Source organism: Oryx dammah, unplaced genomic scaffold (genome assembly GCF_014754425.2).
Source record: "Oryx dammah isolate SB20612 unplaced genomic scaffold, SCBI_Odam_1.1 HiC_scaffold_29, whole genome shotgun sequence".
Taxonomy (NCBI): domain Eukaryota; kingdom Metazoa; phylum Chordata; class Mammalia; order Artiodactyla; family Bovidae; genus Oryx; species Oryx dammah.
The window spans coordinates 36,269,556-36,287,266 of record NW_024070213.1 but is presented as its reverse complement, the minus strand read 5'-3'; the positions used below and the strand labels follow the sequence as shown (position 1 = coordinate 36,287,266).

At 37.6% G+C, this 17,711-nt stretch overlaps 1 protein-coding gene across 1 annotated transcript in view; it reads right to left on the bottom strand.

Moving 5' to 3' along the window:
• Positions 1 to 220: 220 nt before the first annotated feature.
• ARNTL2 (aryl hydrocarbon receptor nuclear translocator like 2) overlaps positions 221 to 17,711 on the bottom strand; it is a 53,108-nt gene continuing 35,617 nt past the window's right edge. Inside the window, exons 8-11 of the mRNA XM_040233905.1 lie at positions 9,667 to 9,670; positions 9,347 to 9,422; positions 6,787 to 6,895; positions 221 to 4,286 (exon numbers count right to left, since the gene is read on the bottom strand). Of these exons, the coding sequence (XP_040089839.1) occupies positions 4,150 to 4,286; positions 6,787 to 6,895; positions 9,347 to 9,422; positions 9,667 to 9,670 (326 nt within the window). The 3' untranslated portion in view covers positions 221 to 4,149. The remainder of the gene's footprint in view (positions 4,287 to 6,786; positions 6,896 to 9,346; positions 9,423 to 9,666; positions 9,671 to 17,711) is intronic.

The window sequence follows — 17,711 nt, the reverse complement described above, 5'->3', positions numbered from 1 at the left end:
TAAGAAAGCATTCCTTATTAAACAGAGGCAGACTTATTCTAGGCACAAAAGTCCTAAATGCCTCTCCTAGGCCTCACGGAACTTAGAAAAATCAATGAAAACAAAGCCCTATAGGGATGAGAAAGTGACACCTAGTGGCCACCCAGCAGGTTTTCTTTATGGCTTCTGATAATTCTACCAATGAGATGTCAGCCCTGCTCGTGCCCACAATATTATGTTCGGCAAACCTGAGTCTCTAATTCCAGAGCCCAGCAATGACCTACCTGAATGACAGATTCCTCTTTAGAACAGGATCTGAAACTGGACCCATTAAACATGGGCTGATACCTAGAGACTGGCTATTTTATATACTTGTGCCCTAGACTCTATGGAGATTTCTCATTATGACATCCAATGAACACAGCCTCTTCCCATTGTGACACTGTAATTACAACTTCCCTTTATTTCTGTTTAGTTACCAAAGTCTGTTCTGTATCTTCCTGTTTGTCTTTGTGTTTATCAGTGATTTCCAAATTTAGTGACTACTACAGTGTATACCTCAAGTTTTATTTGATTTCAGGTTAACGAATGTTTAATACTTCTAAGTTTACTAATTTCAAAAAAGTTTTAAATTTGATACATTGATAAAGGTTCACAGTTATTTACATTGAACCGAGGATCAATAAATGTTCTTTATAGCAGTTAGAGGTAAACACCATACTTAATAGTATAAATTTTGATCTATTTAAATAATATCCATTTAATAAAATGTCTAAGAGCAGGGGTGAATAATGAAAATATAATGTGTATCACATGTGTAATTTAAAACTTTCTAGTAGTCACATTAGAAAAGTAAGAAAATAAAATTAATTTTAATGTTTAATTTGGTATATCCAAAATATTATTTGAACATGTAATCAATATAAAGTTGTTATGTGATATTTTATATTCCTTTTTTTTTAATACTAAGTCTTTGAAATCTGATATATGGCACCCCACTCCAGTACTCTTGCCTGGAAAATCCCATGGACGGAGGAGCCTGGTAGGCTGCAGTCCATGGGGTCGTGAAGAGTTGGACATGACTGAACGACTTCACTTTGACTTTTCACTTTCATGCATTGGAGAAAGCAATGGCAAGGTATTCTTGCCTAGAGAATCCCAGGGATGGGGGAGCCTGGTGGGCTTTCATTGATGGGGTCGCACAGAGTCGGACACGACTGAAGTGACTTAGCAGCAGCAGCAGCAGCGCACATTTTATATTCACAGCACATTTCAGTACATACGAGTCATGTTTCCAGTTTTCAGTAGCCACATGTGGCCAGTGGCTATCATACTGAACTGAATATTTCTAGCATCTGATTATGGGTTTGAGTCCTATGGGTGAGAATCATTACTCCACAGGAAGTAAATGGAGAGATCAAACCTCTTTTTACAAATAAGGAAACTGAGGTACAGAGAGTTAAAATGGCTTTCTTGAGGTCACACAGAGAAATTTAGTTGCCAGGCTCTCCCGATCCAGGCATGTAGGTAATTCTTAGAATTACCCATGTAGGTAATTCTTAGAATTAAAAAAATAAATAAATAAGATAGTATTCTTTTTAGGATATTTGATTAAATTGGTAGATATTTTCACCAACATGTAAGAAATTAATTGGTTCGAGTAAATAAAACAGCATAATGTAAAGCATAAAAAATATGTCACTCTTAACAGCAATCAAATGTAAATAGAATGCTTGAAGAAAGCACTGAACTTAGAGCTACAGTATCATACAATGCTTGGAGTGAATTCTGGGGGCAGAGCAAGAAGATAAACATCAGAGTGGGTTACTAAAGGATCAAAGCATTCAATTCAAAGCAATTCAATTACTATCCACGCATAAGTCTATGGAATAACCTCTCCTCTTACAAACAGAGAGAACTGCTACTGTGCAAGCAGGAACGACCAGCTTCGAGAAAGTCTGCCTCTCAGATCCCTGGATCATGAGGATTGCCCCCACCTCCTTGGGAGGTCAAGGGGTCACAGTCACCTATCCTGCTACACTGGCTTAGGCTGACTCTGGAGATTTAGCACAATCTGCAGTAGTCCAGACTCCTGAAATGTTACCTCTGTAGGCAGACCTCTCTATCTGACTTAGAGAACAGGTGTATCTGTCACGCTTCTTCAGACTTATCATGCTTGTGTGCATGTGTGCGTGTGTGTGCTCAGTAGTGTCCAACTCAGACTGTAGCCCACCAGGCTCCTCGGTCCATGGAGATTCTCCAGGCAAGAATACTGGAGTGGGTTGCCATTTCCTCCTCCAGGGAATCTTCCCGACCCAGGGATCAAACCCAAGTCTCTTATCTCTTCTGTATTGGCAGGCAGATTCTTTACCAATGAGCCACTTGGGAAGCCCCAAATATCCTGCACAGGCTGCTACAAACCAATACCCCCATCTTGTAGGATTTTTTGGCTTTGGCTTATTCTACACTTGAATGTCCCCCAAGTTCTCAAATGCCAGAACCAGGGGTGGTGCTGAACCTCTGACATTACTGGAACATTGCATTGGCTCAAGACAACAGGTCAATACCTGCTTTTGCCCAAGTGGCCTCTGCAAATGTCACATGAGAAGGAACATGTCATTTTGGTTGTGATGTTACTATGTTGTCCATTAACGTGTCTGAAAGTTTAATCTGTTGCAGCCTAAGGATGTCTATGTAAGGTAAAAAGGGTGCCTTGTTTGGTGAGAGGCTCTCAGGAAAATCTGCTGCAGAGGGACAGCAGGACACAGAAAACTGGAGTTGATCCCCAGGGATTTCTCCATTAGTTTCCTAGCCTATCTTACTTTTACTTGCAAGGCACAAAAGAGAATATATGGGAATACACTTGGTAAACTAGAAAGAGCTATTAAAACCATAGGTATTATGGAACCATTATAATATTACAGTATTATGATCTTCAAACATGTAGATATACATACAGTATTTTAAATATCCTTAATTCTTACACTCAATTTGAGCCACTTCTAGATTACTGGTTTTAAAACCACTTTCAATTTTTAATTATAGCTGGAAAATTGGTTTTAAATTCTTTCTCACTGCCTCATGGTTTTAAAAATGTACTTGTCATTTATGTAATTAGCTTTGGTTACAAGCAATAGTAACTGTAATTTCCTAATAATTTAGAGTCAACAACCAGTTCCTAGGTCACTTAACTAATCATTTAACTAATGAGACTATTGTTTTCCCAAATGTGTATAAAGAAACTGGTTTACACACATTAAACATTAAAAGACATATGAACTTAACTGTGACATTATGCAAGACATTGAATCTGCCTGGACCCACTTCTTCCACTAAGACTAATCTGTTGCTAAATACCTTTTCAGCATCAGAAACCTGTTCTATCTGTAATAAAAATTTTGAGTGGTTCTATTAAGAGTAAATCTTAATACTCTTGAGTATTAAGGCAAAGGCTAATCACCCAGCTATAGGGCCTAAAATCTTTCCTTTTCTGTAAGCAAAGATGAAACTTTCTCAGCTTTTCCTTTTGAATTTTAAATAAGAAATCATCTCACTTAAAATCTATCTCAAAGTGCACAATTGAGCATAACTATTGTGGTTCTGTACTTGCCCAAGTCCACAAAGACTACTACAGTATTCATTGTGATCACAATTACAAATTGCACTATCCCTTTAAATGTTCAAGTACTCACTATTTTCTTAAAGTGGATAAGCCCTGACCTCAGTGAAGGAAATATATGAGGAAAGGAAATGTTCCAAATTACACAAATCTTCTAAGTCAATTATAAATGAATCTCAGACACAAGGAAAATGTCCACACATTAAACTCCCCAAACTCAAAACAACTGCACCATAAAATAAAAACAAAACCAAAACAGATACATGTGGCATTCTTGGTTAAAAAGACTTTAGCAAAAATATAGATAGCAACTAGTGGGTTTGAAGCCATGTCAATGACTAAAACAGTCTATAGAAAATTCTGTGACTCTGAAGGGAAACATCACATTTCCCCAAATCCCTATTAAAGTCAGGAGCAAATCTATAAAAACTGGCAGACCATTAATAGGAATAAAAGATAAAAGCAGTATACAAAGGATACAAAGACTATATAGTCTTTTGTAAATGAAATGCTTCGAGACTTTTCTCATGTTTAGAGTTAAAAATCAAATGCTAGAGTGTCCAGTGGATGTCACTGAAGTCCCCGGGGTCTCCCAGGCCCCCCTCTGCTTCTAAGTAATTCATGAAGGCAGCCATGGCTGTGTCATCATTGTCACAGAGGGCTTCAAAGTCCAGCTGGACTCCTTCTCCTATCGAATTGAAATACAGGCTTGTGTAAGTACATTTGGAGGTTAAAAAATGAGTTATCATCAAAAATGGCAAAGCAAGGTTAGGATACCATACAATGTATTATTGAAGGCAAAGCATACGTTTTACAGATGCCAGATATATTTTTTAATGGGTTGCCTATTTTTATAACAATCTGCTGTCAGATAAATTGCACTTCACTCATTTGATGCACATAGGGGAGTTAGTCTATGAGTTTTCTAATAGAAAATAAAAGCACTAAGAGGTACAGAGTCTGAGATAGTTGGACGGTAAGGGCTGGGGTTTATTCCTGTGTATGTATAGAGCCTGGAAAGAGAAATTTAACTTTAATCTGCCTTGTGAAAATGCTTGTTTAACTCCAAAATGATAAGGCTGAGACAAAAGCATCACTTTCCAAAAATTTGAAAGACTCTAATAAAAGGAAGGAGTCCTCAGATTTTTGATTGAAAAAGGAAATAAAGAGGACCATGGAAATGTGTTTTAAATTAGATACTAAAGAGGTTCTAGAAATCCATGTTAAAACACAGTGAGAGATTAATCAAAGTTTTCTAAGTATCTTCCAAAGTACAATAGAATTTAAGATGATTAATATGTGGTTTTTGGAGAAGGAAATGGCAACCCAGTCCAGTATTCTTGCCTGGAGAATCCCATGGGCAGAGGGGTCTGGCAGGCTACAATCAATGGGACTGCAAAGAGTCAGACGTGACTTAGTAAGTGAGCATGCAATATGTGGTTCTGTGTGAACCTGAATGTCCACGTTCCTTCAAGGCTTTTGATTCTCAGGGCTTTCCCAGTGGCTCAGACAGTAAAGAATCTGCCTGCAGCGCAGGAAACCTGGGTTTGATCACTAAGTCGGAAAGATTCTCTGGAGAAAGAAATAGCTACCCACTCCAGTATTCTTACCTGGGGAATTCTAGGGACAGAGGAGTCTGAAGGGCTACAGTCCACGGGGTCCCAAAGAATCATACGACTGAGCAATTAACACTTTCACTTTCTTTTTTTCCCTCTGATTCTCTTTAACATTTATTTTCAGGAGATCAGAGGCAGTTATGGGGAGCATAAAATTGTATCCCTTCAAGTTTCTTTATTCAGATTTTGCATAGGTATAGTTAAAATGAATAATTATATCTTAAACTTTTTATGATTGGTATCTTTTAAAAATCTTTTTCTGGAGAATGGAATTTTTCCCTAAACATGAGAGCTTTAGTTTTATTTAAATTGTGTTTTAATAATACTCATAACAACTCAGTTGATAATCAGACTTTCAGTGACAGGTCCATTAAGTAGAATGTGCTGTGTGTGCTCAGATGCTTAAGTTGTGTCCAACTCTTTGTGACTCTATGGACTGTAGCTGACCAAGCTCCTCTGTCCGTGGGATTCTCCAGGCAAGAATACTGGAGTGTGTTGCCATGCCCTCTTCCAGCGGATCTTCCCGACCCAGGGAACAAACCTGCATTTCTCATGTCTCTTGCACTGACAGGCAGGTTCATTACCACTAGTACCACCTAAGTCACATACACTGAAAAATTAAGACCCTGAATGAAAAATCTTAGTTTTTTTTTAAGTAGTTGATTTTATAATGTGTTAGTTTTTGGTGTACAGCAAAGTGATTCATATATATATATTCTTTTTCAGATTCTTCTCCATTATAGTTTGTGATACTATATTGAATAGAGTTCCCTGAGCTATATAGTAGGACCTTGTTGTTAACCTATTTTATATATAGTAGTTTGTATCTGATAACCCCAAACTCCTAATTTATCCCTCCCCCTGCCTTTGTCCTTTGATAACCAGATTTGTTTTCTGTTTGTAAGTCTACTTCTGTCTTGTAAATAAGTTCATTAGTGTCTTTTTTTCAGATTCCACATGTGTGATACTATGTGATATTTGTCTCTCTCTGTCTGATCTACTTAATATGATAATCTCTAGGTGCATCCATGTTGCTACAAATGGCATTATTCCATTTTTTATGGCTGAGTAATATTCCATTGTGTGTATATATACCACATCTTCTTTATCCATTCATCTGTTGATGGGCATTTAGGTTGCTTCCATGTCTTGGCTATTGTAAATAAAGCTGCTACAAACATTGGGGTGCATGTATCTTTTCGAATTAGTTTTCTCCAGATATATGCCTATGAGTGGGACTGCTAGATCATATGGTAGCTCTATGTTTAGTTTAAGGAACCTCCATATGTTCTTCACAGTCATTGTACCAATATATGCTCCCACCAACAGGGTTAAAGGGTTCTCTTTTCTCCATGCCTTCTCCTACATATATTATTTGCAGAGATTTTGATGATGGTCATCCTGACCAGTGTGAGGTGATATCTCATTGTAGTTTGGGGGAAAACCTTCATTTTAAAGCTGTTCTTCTAATATGTTTGCATATGTAGAAATTTCCTAAACCTGAAACTATAGTGACTAAAAAAGCAGTTTTTGGAAAACCAAAATAGTGGTCAGTTGTGAAAGAAACCTTACCGAGGAGTGGTTCATGACTGAGGGGAGCAATAGCACTTTGGTTTTGCTTTGTAGCCTCTCGTTCCCCTATTTCAGATGGACTTAGGGTAATCAACTCCTTATCTGACATCTGTAACGACAAAATAAAAGACAGTACGTTTCCTATTTGAATGAAATAAAGATTTCTTAGCAGGTTTAACATGTGGGTGTGCCTTCATGAACAACATGGCAGTTTGCACTTACTGAGTGTCCTGTACTTAGTACTCCACAAATAAAATTTTCTTTCATGTTACAAATATTGTGAGGTCAAGAATCTGAGGCCTAAAGAGTCTAATATCTTGTCTAAAGTGTTGAAGCCATGATTCTAACCCAAGTCCTTCTGACTCCAAACCTCCCACATTATTCATAATCATAACTAAAGTACACAATTACACATATAAGGGAAAGTTTTAGATTAAGAAGGAAAAACATTTCAGTATTTTAAAAATGATGGTAAAACTATATCTCATCCAAAGCTACAGTGGGAAATACTGCTTTGCAACAGGGAATGTATTAAACCAGAGACTTTTACCAAAAAGTTGTCATAGTGTTACACAGACACAGGCCAAACAATCTGATGTTCAACATAGCTCATCAAAAGAAATCATTTACTTATATTGTCTGATTCAGTTGATAAACTTTATCATAATGCCTACATAGCATACATACTCAGAGATTCTTTTGTGCTACAAGGACTTAAATCCCTGTTTCTGGTATATAGTCTGGCACAAAATACATATCCAATAAACAGGTGTCAAATGTATGAGTAAAACTTGAAAATACCAGAACAAAAGTCTATGTTAATATAAAAAGATATTTTCAGGTTCCCTTTTGTCCCTGGTCAGATTTAATTTCTCTTCTCTCCTATATTCTCATGTGCTCTGTGCTATGTCACTTCAGTTGTGTCTGACTCTTTTTGACCCCATGGACCATAGCCCACCAGGCTCCTCTGTCCATGGGATTCCCCAGGCAAGAATCCTGGAATGGGTTGCCATTTCCTACTCCAGGGGATCTTCCTGACCCAGGGATGACATCCGAGTCTCTTACATCTCCTACATTGACAGGTGGACTCTTAACCACCAGCGCCACCTGGGAAGTATACCTACTTTAGAGCATTTTGTTGTCTGGGATACATCACAATTACATTATATGAGCTGCTGCTGCTACTGCTAAGTCGCTTCAGTCGTGTCCAACTCTGTGCGACCCCATAGACGGCAGCTCACCAGGCTCCGCCATCCCTGGGATTCTCCAGGCAAGAACACTGGAGTGGGTTGCCATTTCCTTCTCCAGTGCATGAAAGTGAAAAGTGAAAGTGAAGTCGCTCAGTCGTGTCTGACTCTTCTCGACCCCATGGACTGCAGCCTACCAGGCTCCTCCGTCAATGGGATTTTCCAGGCAAGAGTACTAGAGTGGGGTGCCATTGCCTTCTACACATTATATGAGGGTCTTCCATATATTCAGTGCTATGTTCAGTACACACATTTTGTATTTCAAATTGCCAATATTTGTTCAATTGAATTAAATAGTAGGTAATACTGCAGCCATGAAATTAAAAGACGCTTACTCCTTGGAAGAAAAGTTATGACCAACCTAGATAGCATATTCAAAAGCAGAGACATTACTTTGCCGACTAAGGCCTGTCTAGTCAAGGCTATTGTTTTTCCTGTGGTCATGTATGGATGTGAGAGTTGGACTGTGAAGAAGGCAGAGTGCCGAAGAATTGATGCTTTTGAATTGTGGTGTTGGAGAAGACTCTTGAGAGTCCCTTGGACTGCAAGATCCAACCAGTCCATTCTGAAGGAGATCAACCCTGGGATTTCTTTGGAAGGAATGATGCTAAAGCTGAAACTCCAGTACTTTGGACATCTCATGCGAAGAGTTGACTCATTGGAAAAGACTCTGATGCTGGGAGGGATTGGGGGCAGGAGGAGAAGGGGACGACAGAGGATGAGATGGCTGGATGGCATCACGGACTCGATGGACGTGAGTCTGAGTGAACTCCGGGAGTTGGTGACGGACAGGGAGGCCTGGTGTGCTGCGATTCATGGGGTTGCAAAGAGTTGGACACGACTGAGCGACTGAACTGAACTGAACTGAACTGAACTGAATACTTGTTTTGTAGCTTATATTAAGCTTTCTTCCAGACCATAAGGAGTACTTTTAATCCATAGACTTGGAGTTTGTTAAAATAACAATAATAACTATTATTTATTGAGCACATACTATGTCCCAGGAACTGTGAGGTTTTTTATTTCTTTGTGTATTAAATAATTTAATTGACACACTAATGAGGAAGCTGAGGTGCAGAGTTTAAAAAACACACAGGAGGTTATCCCAGCAGTAAGTGAATCAAAACTTGGACCCAGACATTATGGTCTCAGCAACTTCACTATTAACCACTATTCTACACTGCCTCTTAAAAACTCTGGAAAGAAATTTTTTTTTTTATAGGATGGCCTCTTTTCTCAAAAGAAATAATCAACAAGGACCAATTTTATCATTCATTTATTTCATGAATATTATCATTTATGAAAATACTTACATTCCTGCAGTTTAGAGTGTGTGTATCTTTCAGTAAATCTGTTGGACTTGAATCAAGGGATGAAGATGACTGTAACCTTCAAAAATGACACATAAAACATGTTATATGTCTATTTATATATATTTTAGAGAAATTTCTCTTCTGAATACAGTCTGATAAAAATGCAGGGAGGAACATAAAGACTGAATATCACAACAGTTTTCATCATTAGACTGACTTGTTCAGAGACAGACATATATTTGACTACAGAGTGCTGAAAACACTAGAGTGAATAGAAACATCAAACCCCAAGGTGAAAGCTCTTAAGTAAATCATGTTACCTGTCTTAATACAACACATTGCATAGTAATGGAACAATTACACAGTTCAAAATAGGCACTGACATCAAGAATCAGTTCTTATTAGGACAATAAAAAGCAGAACTAGAGTAAAGAAAGATTTCCTAATATTCTGCAACCTTTTCTTTAAGTCGAAAATACGTCATGTTTTTACTATAATAGGTCAAAATCAATGAAACACATGAAGACAAAAACATAATCATAGGCTTTGAAGAGATAACAAATCTCTTCAAAACTTAATATGTAAAACTTACGATGTTATATATTACTAAATGCTCAATTATGTGATACATAATGGCATAAACATAACTTTATGGCCTTGTGTATTCCCAAGGATGCAGCTGACAAGAAATTATAGAGGGAGAAATCAAAACAGAAAAATGAAATGAATTAGGTAGGAAACACAGATGAAAAGATTAGTGACATGTCTTGGAGATTTTTTCACAATGTAATGTATATAGCTTGGCTGAATTCCCATTCTGTGGTTCAAGGTTTAAAAACATCAACCACTCAATTAGCCCTTGTTTAGTTGGATCATCAAAAAAGCAAGAGAGTTCCAGAAAAACATCTATTTCTGCTTTATTGACTATGCCAAAGCCTTTGACTGTGTGGATCACAATAAACTGTGGAAAATTCTGAAAGAGATGGGAATACCAGACCACCTAACCTGCCTCTTGAGAAACCTATATGCAGGTCAGGAAGCAACAGTTAGAACTGGACATGGAACAACAGACTGGTTCCAAATAGGAAAAGGAGTACATCAAGGCTGTATATTGTCACCCTGCTTATTTAACTTCTATGCAGAGTACATCATGAGAAACACTGGACTGGAACAAATACAAGCTGGAATCAAGATTGCCGGGAGGAATATCAATCACCTCAGATATGCAGATGACACCACCCTTATGGCAGAAAGTGAAGAGGAACTAAAAAGCCTCTTGATGAGAGTGAAAGAGGAGAGTGAAAAAGTTGGCTTAAAGCTCAACATTCAGAAAACGAAGATCATGACATCTGGCCCCATCACTTCATGGCAAACAGATGGGGAAACAGTGTCAGACTTTATTTTGGGGGGCTCCAAAATCACTGCAGATGGTGATTGCAGCCACTAAATTAAAAGACGCTTACTCCTTGGAAGAAAAGTTATGAGCAACCTAGATAGTATATTCAAAAGCAGAGACATTACTTTGCCAACAAAGGTCCATCTAGTCAAGGCTATGGTTTTTCCTGTGGTCATGTATGGATGTGAGAGTTGGACTGTGAAGAAAGCTGAGCTCCAAAGAATTGATGCTTTTGAACTGTGGTGTTGGAGAAGACTCTTGAGAGTCCCTTGGACTGCCAGGCAATCTAACCAGTCCATTCTAAAGGAGATCAGCCCTGGGATTTCTTTAGAAGGAATGATGCTAAAGCTGAAACTCCAGTACTTTGGCCACCTCATGCGAAGAGTTGACCCATTGGAAAAGACTCTGATGCTGGGAGGGATTGAGGGCAGGAGGAGAAGGAGACGACAGAGGATGAGATGGCTGGATGACATCACCGACTTGATGGACGTGAGTTTGAGTGAACTCTGGGAGTTGGTGATGGACAGGGAGGCCTGGCGTGCTGCAATTCATGACTGAGCAAATGAACTGAACTGAACTGAAGGATGAAAATAGCTAACTTCCCCTAACCATGCATGTCACTACCAGATTCTGAAATATTCCTTAGTTTACTTGGCAAAAACCTGCTATTTAACTTCATCTCAGTCCCTTTTAACTGAGTTAAAACTCCATTGCTCAGTAGCCTGATCTCTTCCTCAGTGAATCTCCTTGTCGTTTGCTGAAACCAGCATGCTTTCTCCTACTCAACACCATACACTGGCCAAGGTGCCTCCATACGTAAAACTCCATACACCGCACCCTCCACATTCTAATGGTTCCCAGCTAGCAACACCTGGCTCAAATTTTGCTTTCCTTATGTTGCCCTTCCAGCATATACACTCAAATGATTTTCAACAAGGGTGCCAGGACCATTCAATGGGAGAAGGAAGTCTTTTCAGCAAATTATGTGAGAAAATTGGATATCCACATGCAGACAAAGGGAGTTGGACTATACCCCTACTCAGAGTAATTTTCTTGGTTGAACTTTGTGCTATTTAGTACAAATGTTTATAATTCACTTCAGAAATACATTTTAGAGCTATTATGGAAAACTCCAAAGAGATATAAAAGCAGATAATATAATGAAATAAACAGCTTCAGTAATTGTCCTTTCCTCACCTAATAACAATGTACGAGATATAAAATTTTAAATGTTTTTGTGTAGGATGTAAAATTAATATAAATATAAATGTATTATATGTAAATTATTAATAACATCATTCAAGATGCTTCTATTATTTTTTCTGCATTTGATAAGATATTCTCAGAGAAATGTTAATATGTCTCACCATGATTATATTTTTTCTTTATGATTATATATCTTTTATAATTTATTTTTTATTGAAGGATAATTGCTTTACAGAATTTTGCTGTGTTCTGTAAACCTCAACATGAATCAGCCATAGGTATACATATATTCCCTCTCTTTTGAACTTCCCTCTCTTTTCCCTCCCCATCCCATCCCTCTAAGTTGATACAAAGCCCCTGTTTGAGTTTCCTGAGCCATACAACAAATTCCTGTCAGCTATCTATTTTACATTAGGTAATGTAAGTTTCCATGTTACTCTTTCCATACATCTCACCTTTTCCTTCCCTCTCCCCATGTCCATAAGTCTATTCTCTATGTCTGTTTCTCCACTGCCACCCTGTAAATAAAATTTTCAGTACCATTTTTCTAGATTCCATACATATGCATTAGAATATGATACTTATCTTTCTCCTGACTTACTTCACTCTGTATAATAAGTTCTAGGTTCATCCACCTCCTTAGAACTGACTCAAAAGCATTCCTTTTATGGCTGAGTAATATTCCATTGTGTATATGTGCCACAACTTCTTTATCCATTCATCTGTCAATGGACATCTAGGTTGCTTCCATGTTCTAGCTATTGGAAATAGTGCTGCAATGAACAATGGGATACATGTGTCTTTTTCAATTTTGGTTTCCTCAGGGTATATGCCTAGGAGTGGGATTGCTTGGTCATATGATGATTTTATTACTAGTTTTTTTAAGGAATCTCCATACCAGCTTCCATAGTGGCTGTATCGATTTATATTCCCACCAACAGTGCAAGAGCATTCCCTTTTCTCCACACCCTCTCCAGCATTTATTGTTTTTAGACATTTTCATGATTATCATTCTGATGGGTGTGAGGTGCTATCTCATTGTAGTTTTGATTTGCATTTCTCTAATAATGAGTGATGTTGAGCATCTTTTCATGTGTTTGTTAGCCATCTGTATGTCTCCTTTGGAGAAATGTTTGTTTAGGTCTTTTTCCCACTTTTGGATTGGGTTGTTTGTTTTTCTGGTATTGAGTTATATGAGCTGCTTTGCATATTTTGGAAATTAATCCTTTGTGTGTTGTTTCATTTCCTATTATTTTCTCCCATTCTGAGGGTTGTCTTTTTACCTTGCTTATGGTTTCCTTGGCTGTGCAAAAGCTTTTAAGTTTAACCAGGCCCCACCTGTTTACTTTTGTTTTTATTTCCATTACTCTAGGAGGTGGGTCATAGAGGATCTTGCTTTATGTTATCGAGTGTTCTGCCTATGTTTTCCTCTAAGAGTTTTATAGTTTCTCTTCTTACATTTAGATCTTTAACCCATTTTGAGTTTATCTTTGTGTCTGGTGTTAGGAAGTGTTCTAATTTCATTTGTTTACATGTAGCTCTCCAGTTTCCCCAGCACCATTGATTGAAGAGGGTGACTTTGCCCCATTGTATATTCTTGCCTCCTTTATTGAAAGTAAGGTACCCATAGGTGCATGGGTTTATTTCTGGGCTTTCTGTCTTGTTCCATTGGTCTATATTTCTGTTTTTGTGCCAGTATCATACTGTTTTGATGACTGTAGCTTTACAGTATAATCTGAAGTCAGGAAGGTTGATTCCTCCAGCTCCATTCTTCTTTCTCAAGACTGCTTTGGCTATCTGGAGTCTTTTGTATTTTCATATGAATTGTGAAATTTTTTATTCTAGTTCTGTGAAAAATGCCATTGGTAATTTGATAGGGATCACACTGAATCTGTAGATTGTATTTGGTAGTGCAGTCATTTTCACAATATTGATTCTTCCTACCCAAGAACATGGAATATCTCTCCATCTGTTTATGTCATCTTTGATTTCTTTCATCACTGTCTTATAATTTTCTATGTACAGTTCTTTTGTCTTCCTAGGTAAGTTTATTCCTAGATATTTAATTCTTTGTTTGCAGTGGTGAATGGGATTTGTTCCTTAATTTCTTTTTCTGATTTTTCATTGTTAGTATATAGAAATGCAAGTGATATCTGTGTATTGATTTTGTATCCTGCAACTTTTCTAAAGTCACTGATTAACTCTAGTAATTTTCTGATACTATCTTTAGGGTTTTCTATGTACAGTTTCATGTCAACTGCAGACAGTGAGAGCTTTATTTCTTTTCCCATCTGAATTTGTTTATTTCTTTTTCTTCTCTGATTGCTGTAGCTAGTACTTCCAGAACAAAGTTGAATAATAGTGGTGAAAGTGGACACCCTTGTCTTGTTCCTGATTTTAGGGGGAATGCTTTCAGTTTTTCGCCATTGAGAATAATGTTTGCTGTAGGTTTATCATATATGGCCTTTACTGTGTTGAGGCAGGTTCCTTCTATGCCCATTTTTGGGGGAGAGTTTTAATCATAAATAGGTGCTGAATTTTGTCAGAGGCCTTTTCTACATCTATTGAGATTATCATATGGTTTTTATCTTTCAATTTGTTAATATAGTATATCACATTGATTGATTTGCATATTTTGAAGAATCCTTGCATCCCTGGAATAAACCCAACTTGATTATGGTGTATGAGCTTTTTGATGATGTGTTGCAGAATTCTGTTTGCTAAAATTTTGTTAAGGATATAGGTGCATAGATATTTACAATTGTTATGTTTTCCTCTTGGATTGATACCTTGATGATTATGTAGTGTCCTTCCTTATCTCTTGTAATCTTCTTTATTTTAAGGTCTATTTTATCTGATATGAGGGTTGCTACTCCAGCTTTCTCTTGATTCCCATTTGCATGGAATATATTTTTCCATCTTCTCATTTTCAGTCTATATATGTCTTTAGGTCTGAAGTGGGTTTCTTGTAGACAGCATATATATGGGTTTTGTTTTTGTATCCATTCAGCCAATCTGTGTCTTTTGGTTGGAGCATTTAATCCACTTACATTTAAAATAATTATTGATATATATGTTCCTATTGCCATTTTCTTAATTGTTTGGGGTTTGTTTCTGTAGATCTTTCTCTTCTCTTGTATTTCTTGATTATATAAGTCTGTCTAACATTTGTTGTAAAGCTGGTTTGGTGGTACTGAATTTTCTTAACTTTTGCTTGTCTGAAAAGCTTTTGATTTCTCCATCAATTTTGAATGAGGTCCTTGATGGGTACAGTAATCTTGGTTGTAGATTTTTTCCCTTTCAGTACTTTAAATATATCCTGCCATTCCCTTCTGGCCTGCAGTTTCTGCTGAAAGATCAGCTGTTAAGCATATGGAATTTCCCTTGTATGTTACTTGTTGCTTTTCCCTTGCTGCTTTTAATATTCTTTCTTTGTGTGTTTAGCCTTTGTCTGTTTTAGTATGTGTTGTGGTGTATTTCTTCTTGGGTTTATCCTATATGGGACTCTTTGTGTCTCTTGGACTTGACTGACTATTTTCTTTTCCATGTTAGGGAAATTTTCAACTATAATCTCTTCAAACATTTTCTCATACCCCTTCTTTTTCTCTTCTTCTTCTGGGACCCCTATTATTCTAATGTTGGTGTGTTTGATATTGTCCCAGACGTTTCTGAGACTATCCTCAATTCTTCAGATATTCTGCTATTGGTCCATTCTAGAGTATTTTTCATTTCAGTAATTGTTTGTCTCTGTATGTTTATTCTTTAATTCTTCTAGGTCTTTGTTAATTGATTCTTGCATTTTTTCCATTTTATTTTCAAGGTTTTTGATCATCTTTACTATCATTATTCTGAATTCTTTTTCAGGTGGCCCAGGCACCAGAAGGAGGCAGCCACAGCAGCCCAGCCTCAAATCCCACAGACTTGAGATGCAGGCCCATTGGCTGTTCCCTCCAGAGGCACCAAGTCCAGAGCACTCACAACCATGAATCAGGGAAGCTACATGGGTGGCTGTGGCTGCTGATTATATATCTTTTTCTTCTGATTTTTGCTTTAAGTTCTTTGTTTCTTTGTTGTTAGATGTCTAATAGTTTATGATGTCTATTTCCTTTGTGTATTGTACCTTTTGTCATTAAAAATATTCATCCTTGTTTCATTTAAAAATAAATTAAAAAAAACTGTCCTTTCCTAATCTTGTTAAATGTATTTAACCCAAACTCATACTTCCCCTTTCCTCCTAGACACTTCACCACTTAATCTGTAAATACTTCTCACTGGAGAAATATTGATTTAATTTTTATGGGGTACTACCCATGATATAACTGTTTTCTGGTATGACTTAAATCAAATCCCTTATGATTATACAGTGGAAATGAGAAATAGATTTAAGGGCCTAGATCTGATAGATAGAGTGCCTGATGAACTATGGAATGAGGTTTGTGACATTGTACAGGAGACAGGGATCAAGACCATCCCCATGGAAAAGAAATGCAAAAAAGCAAAATGGCTGTCCGGGGAGGCCTTACAAATAGCTGTGAAAAGAAGAGAGGAGAAAAGGAAAGATATAAGCATCTGAAGGCAGAGTTCCAAAGAATAGCAAGAAGAGATAAGAAAGCCTTCTTCAGCGATCAATGCAAAGAAATAGAGGAAAACAACAGAATGGGAAAGGCTAGAGATCTCTTCAAGAAAATTAGAGATACCAAGAGAACATTTCATGCAAAGATGGGCTTGATAAAGGACAGAAATGGTCTGGACCTAACAGAAGCAGAAGATATTAAGAAGAGGTGGCAAGAATACACGGAAGAACTGTACAAAAAAGATCTTCACGACCCAGATAATCATGATGATGTGATCACTAATCTAGAGCCAGACATCTTGGAATATGAAGTCAAATGGGCCTTAGAAAGCATCACTATGAACAAAGCTAGTGGAGGTGATGGAATTCCAGTAGAGCTGTTTCAAATCCTGAAAGATGATGCTGTGAAAGTGCTGCACTCAATATGCCAGCAAATTTGGAAAACTCAGCAGTGGCCACAGGACTGGAAAAGGTCAGTTTTCATTCCAATCCCAAAGAAAGGCAATGCCAAAGAATGCTCAAACTACCGCACAATTGCACTCATCTCACATGCTAGTAAAGTAATGCTCAAAATTCTCCAAGCCAGGCTTCAGCAATATGTGAACCGTGAACTCCCTGATGTTCAAGCTGGTTTTAGAAAAGGCAGAGGAACCAGAGATCAAATTGCCAACATCCGCTGGATCATGGATAAAGCAAGAGAGTTCCAGAAAAACATCTATTTCTGCTTTATTGACTATGCGAAAGCCTTTGACTGTGTGGATCACAATAAACTGTGGAACATTCTGAAAGAGATGGGCATACCAGACCACCTAACCTGCCTCTTGAGAAACCTATATGCAGGTCAGGAAGCAACAGTTAGAACTGGACATGGAACAACAGACTGGTTCCAAATAGGAAAAGGAGTCCGTCAAGGCTGTATATTGTCACCCTGCTTATTTAACTTCTATGCAGAGTACATCATGAGAAACACTGGATTGGAACAAACACAAGCTGGAATCAAGATTGCCGGGAGAAATATCAATCACCTCAGATATGCAGATGACACCACTCATGGCAAAAAGTGAAGAGGAGCTAAAAAGCCTCCTGATGAAAGAGAAAGAGGAGAGTGAAAAAGTTGGCTTAAAGCTCAACATTCAGAAAACAAAGATCATGGCATCTGGTCCCATCACTTCATGGGAAATAGATGGGGA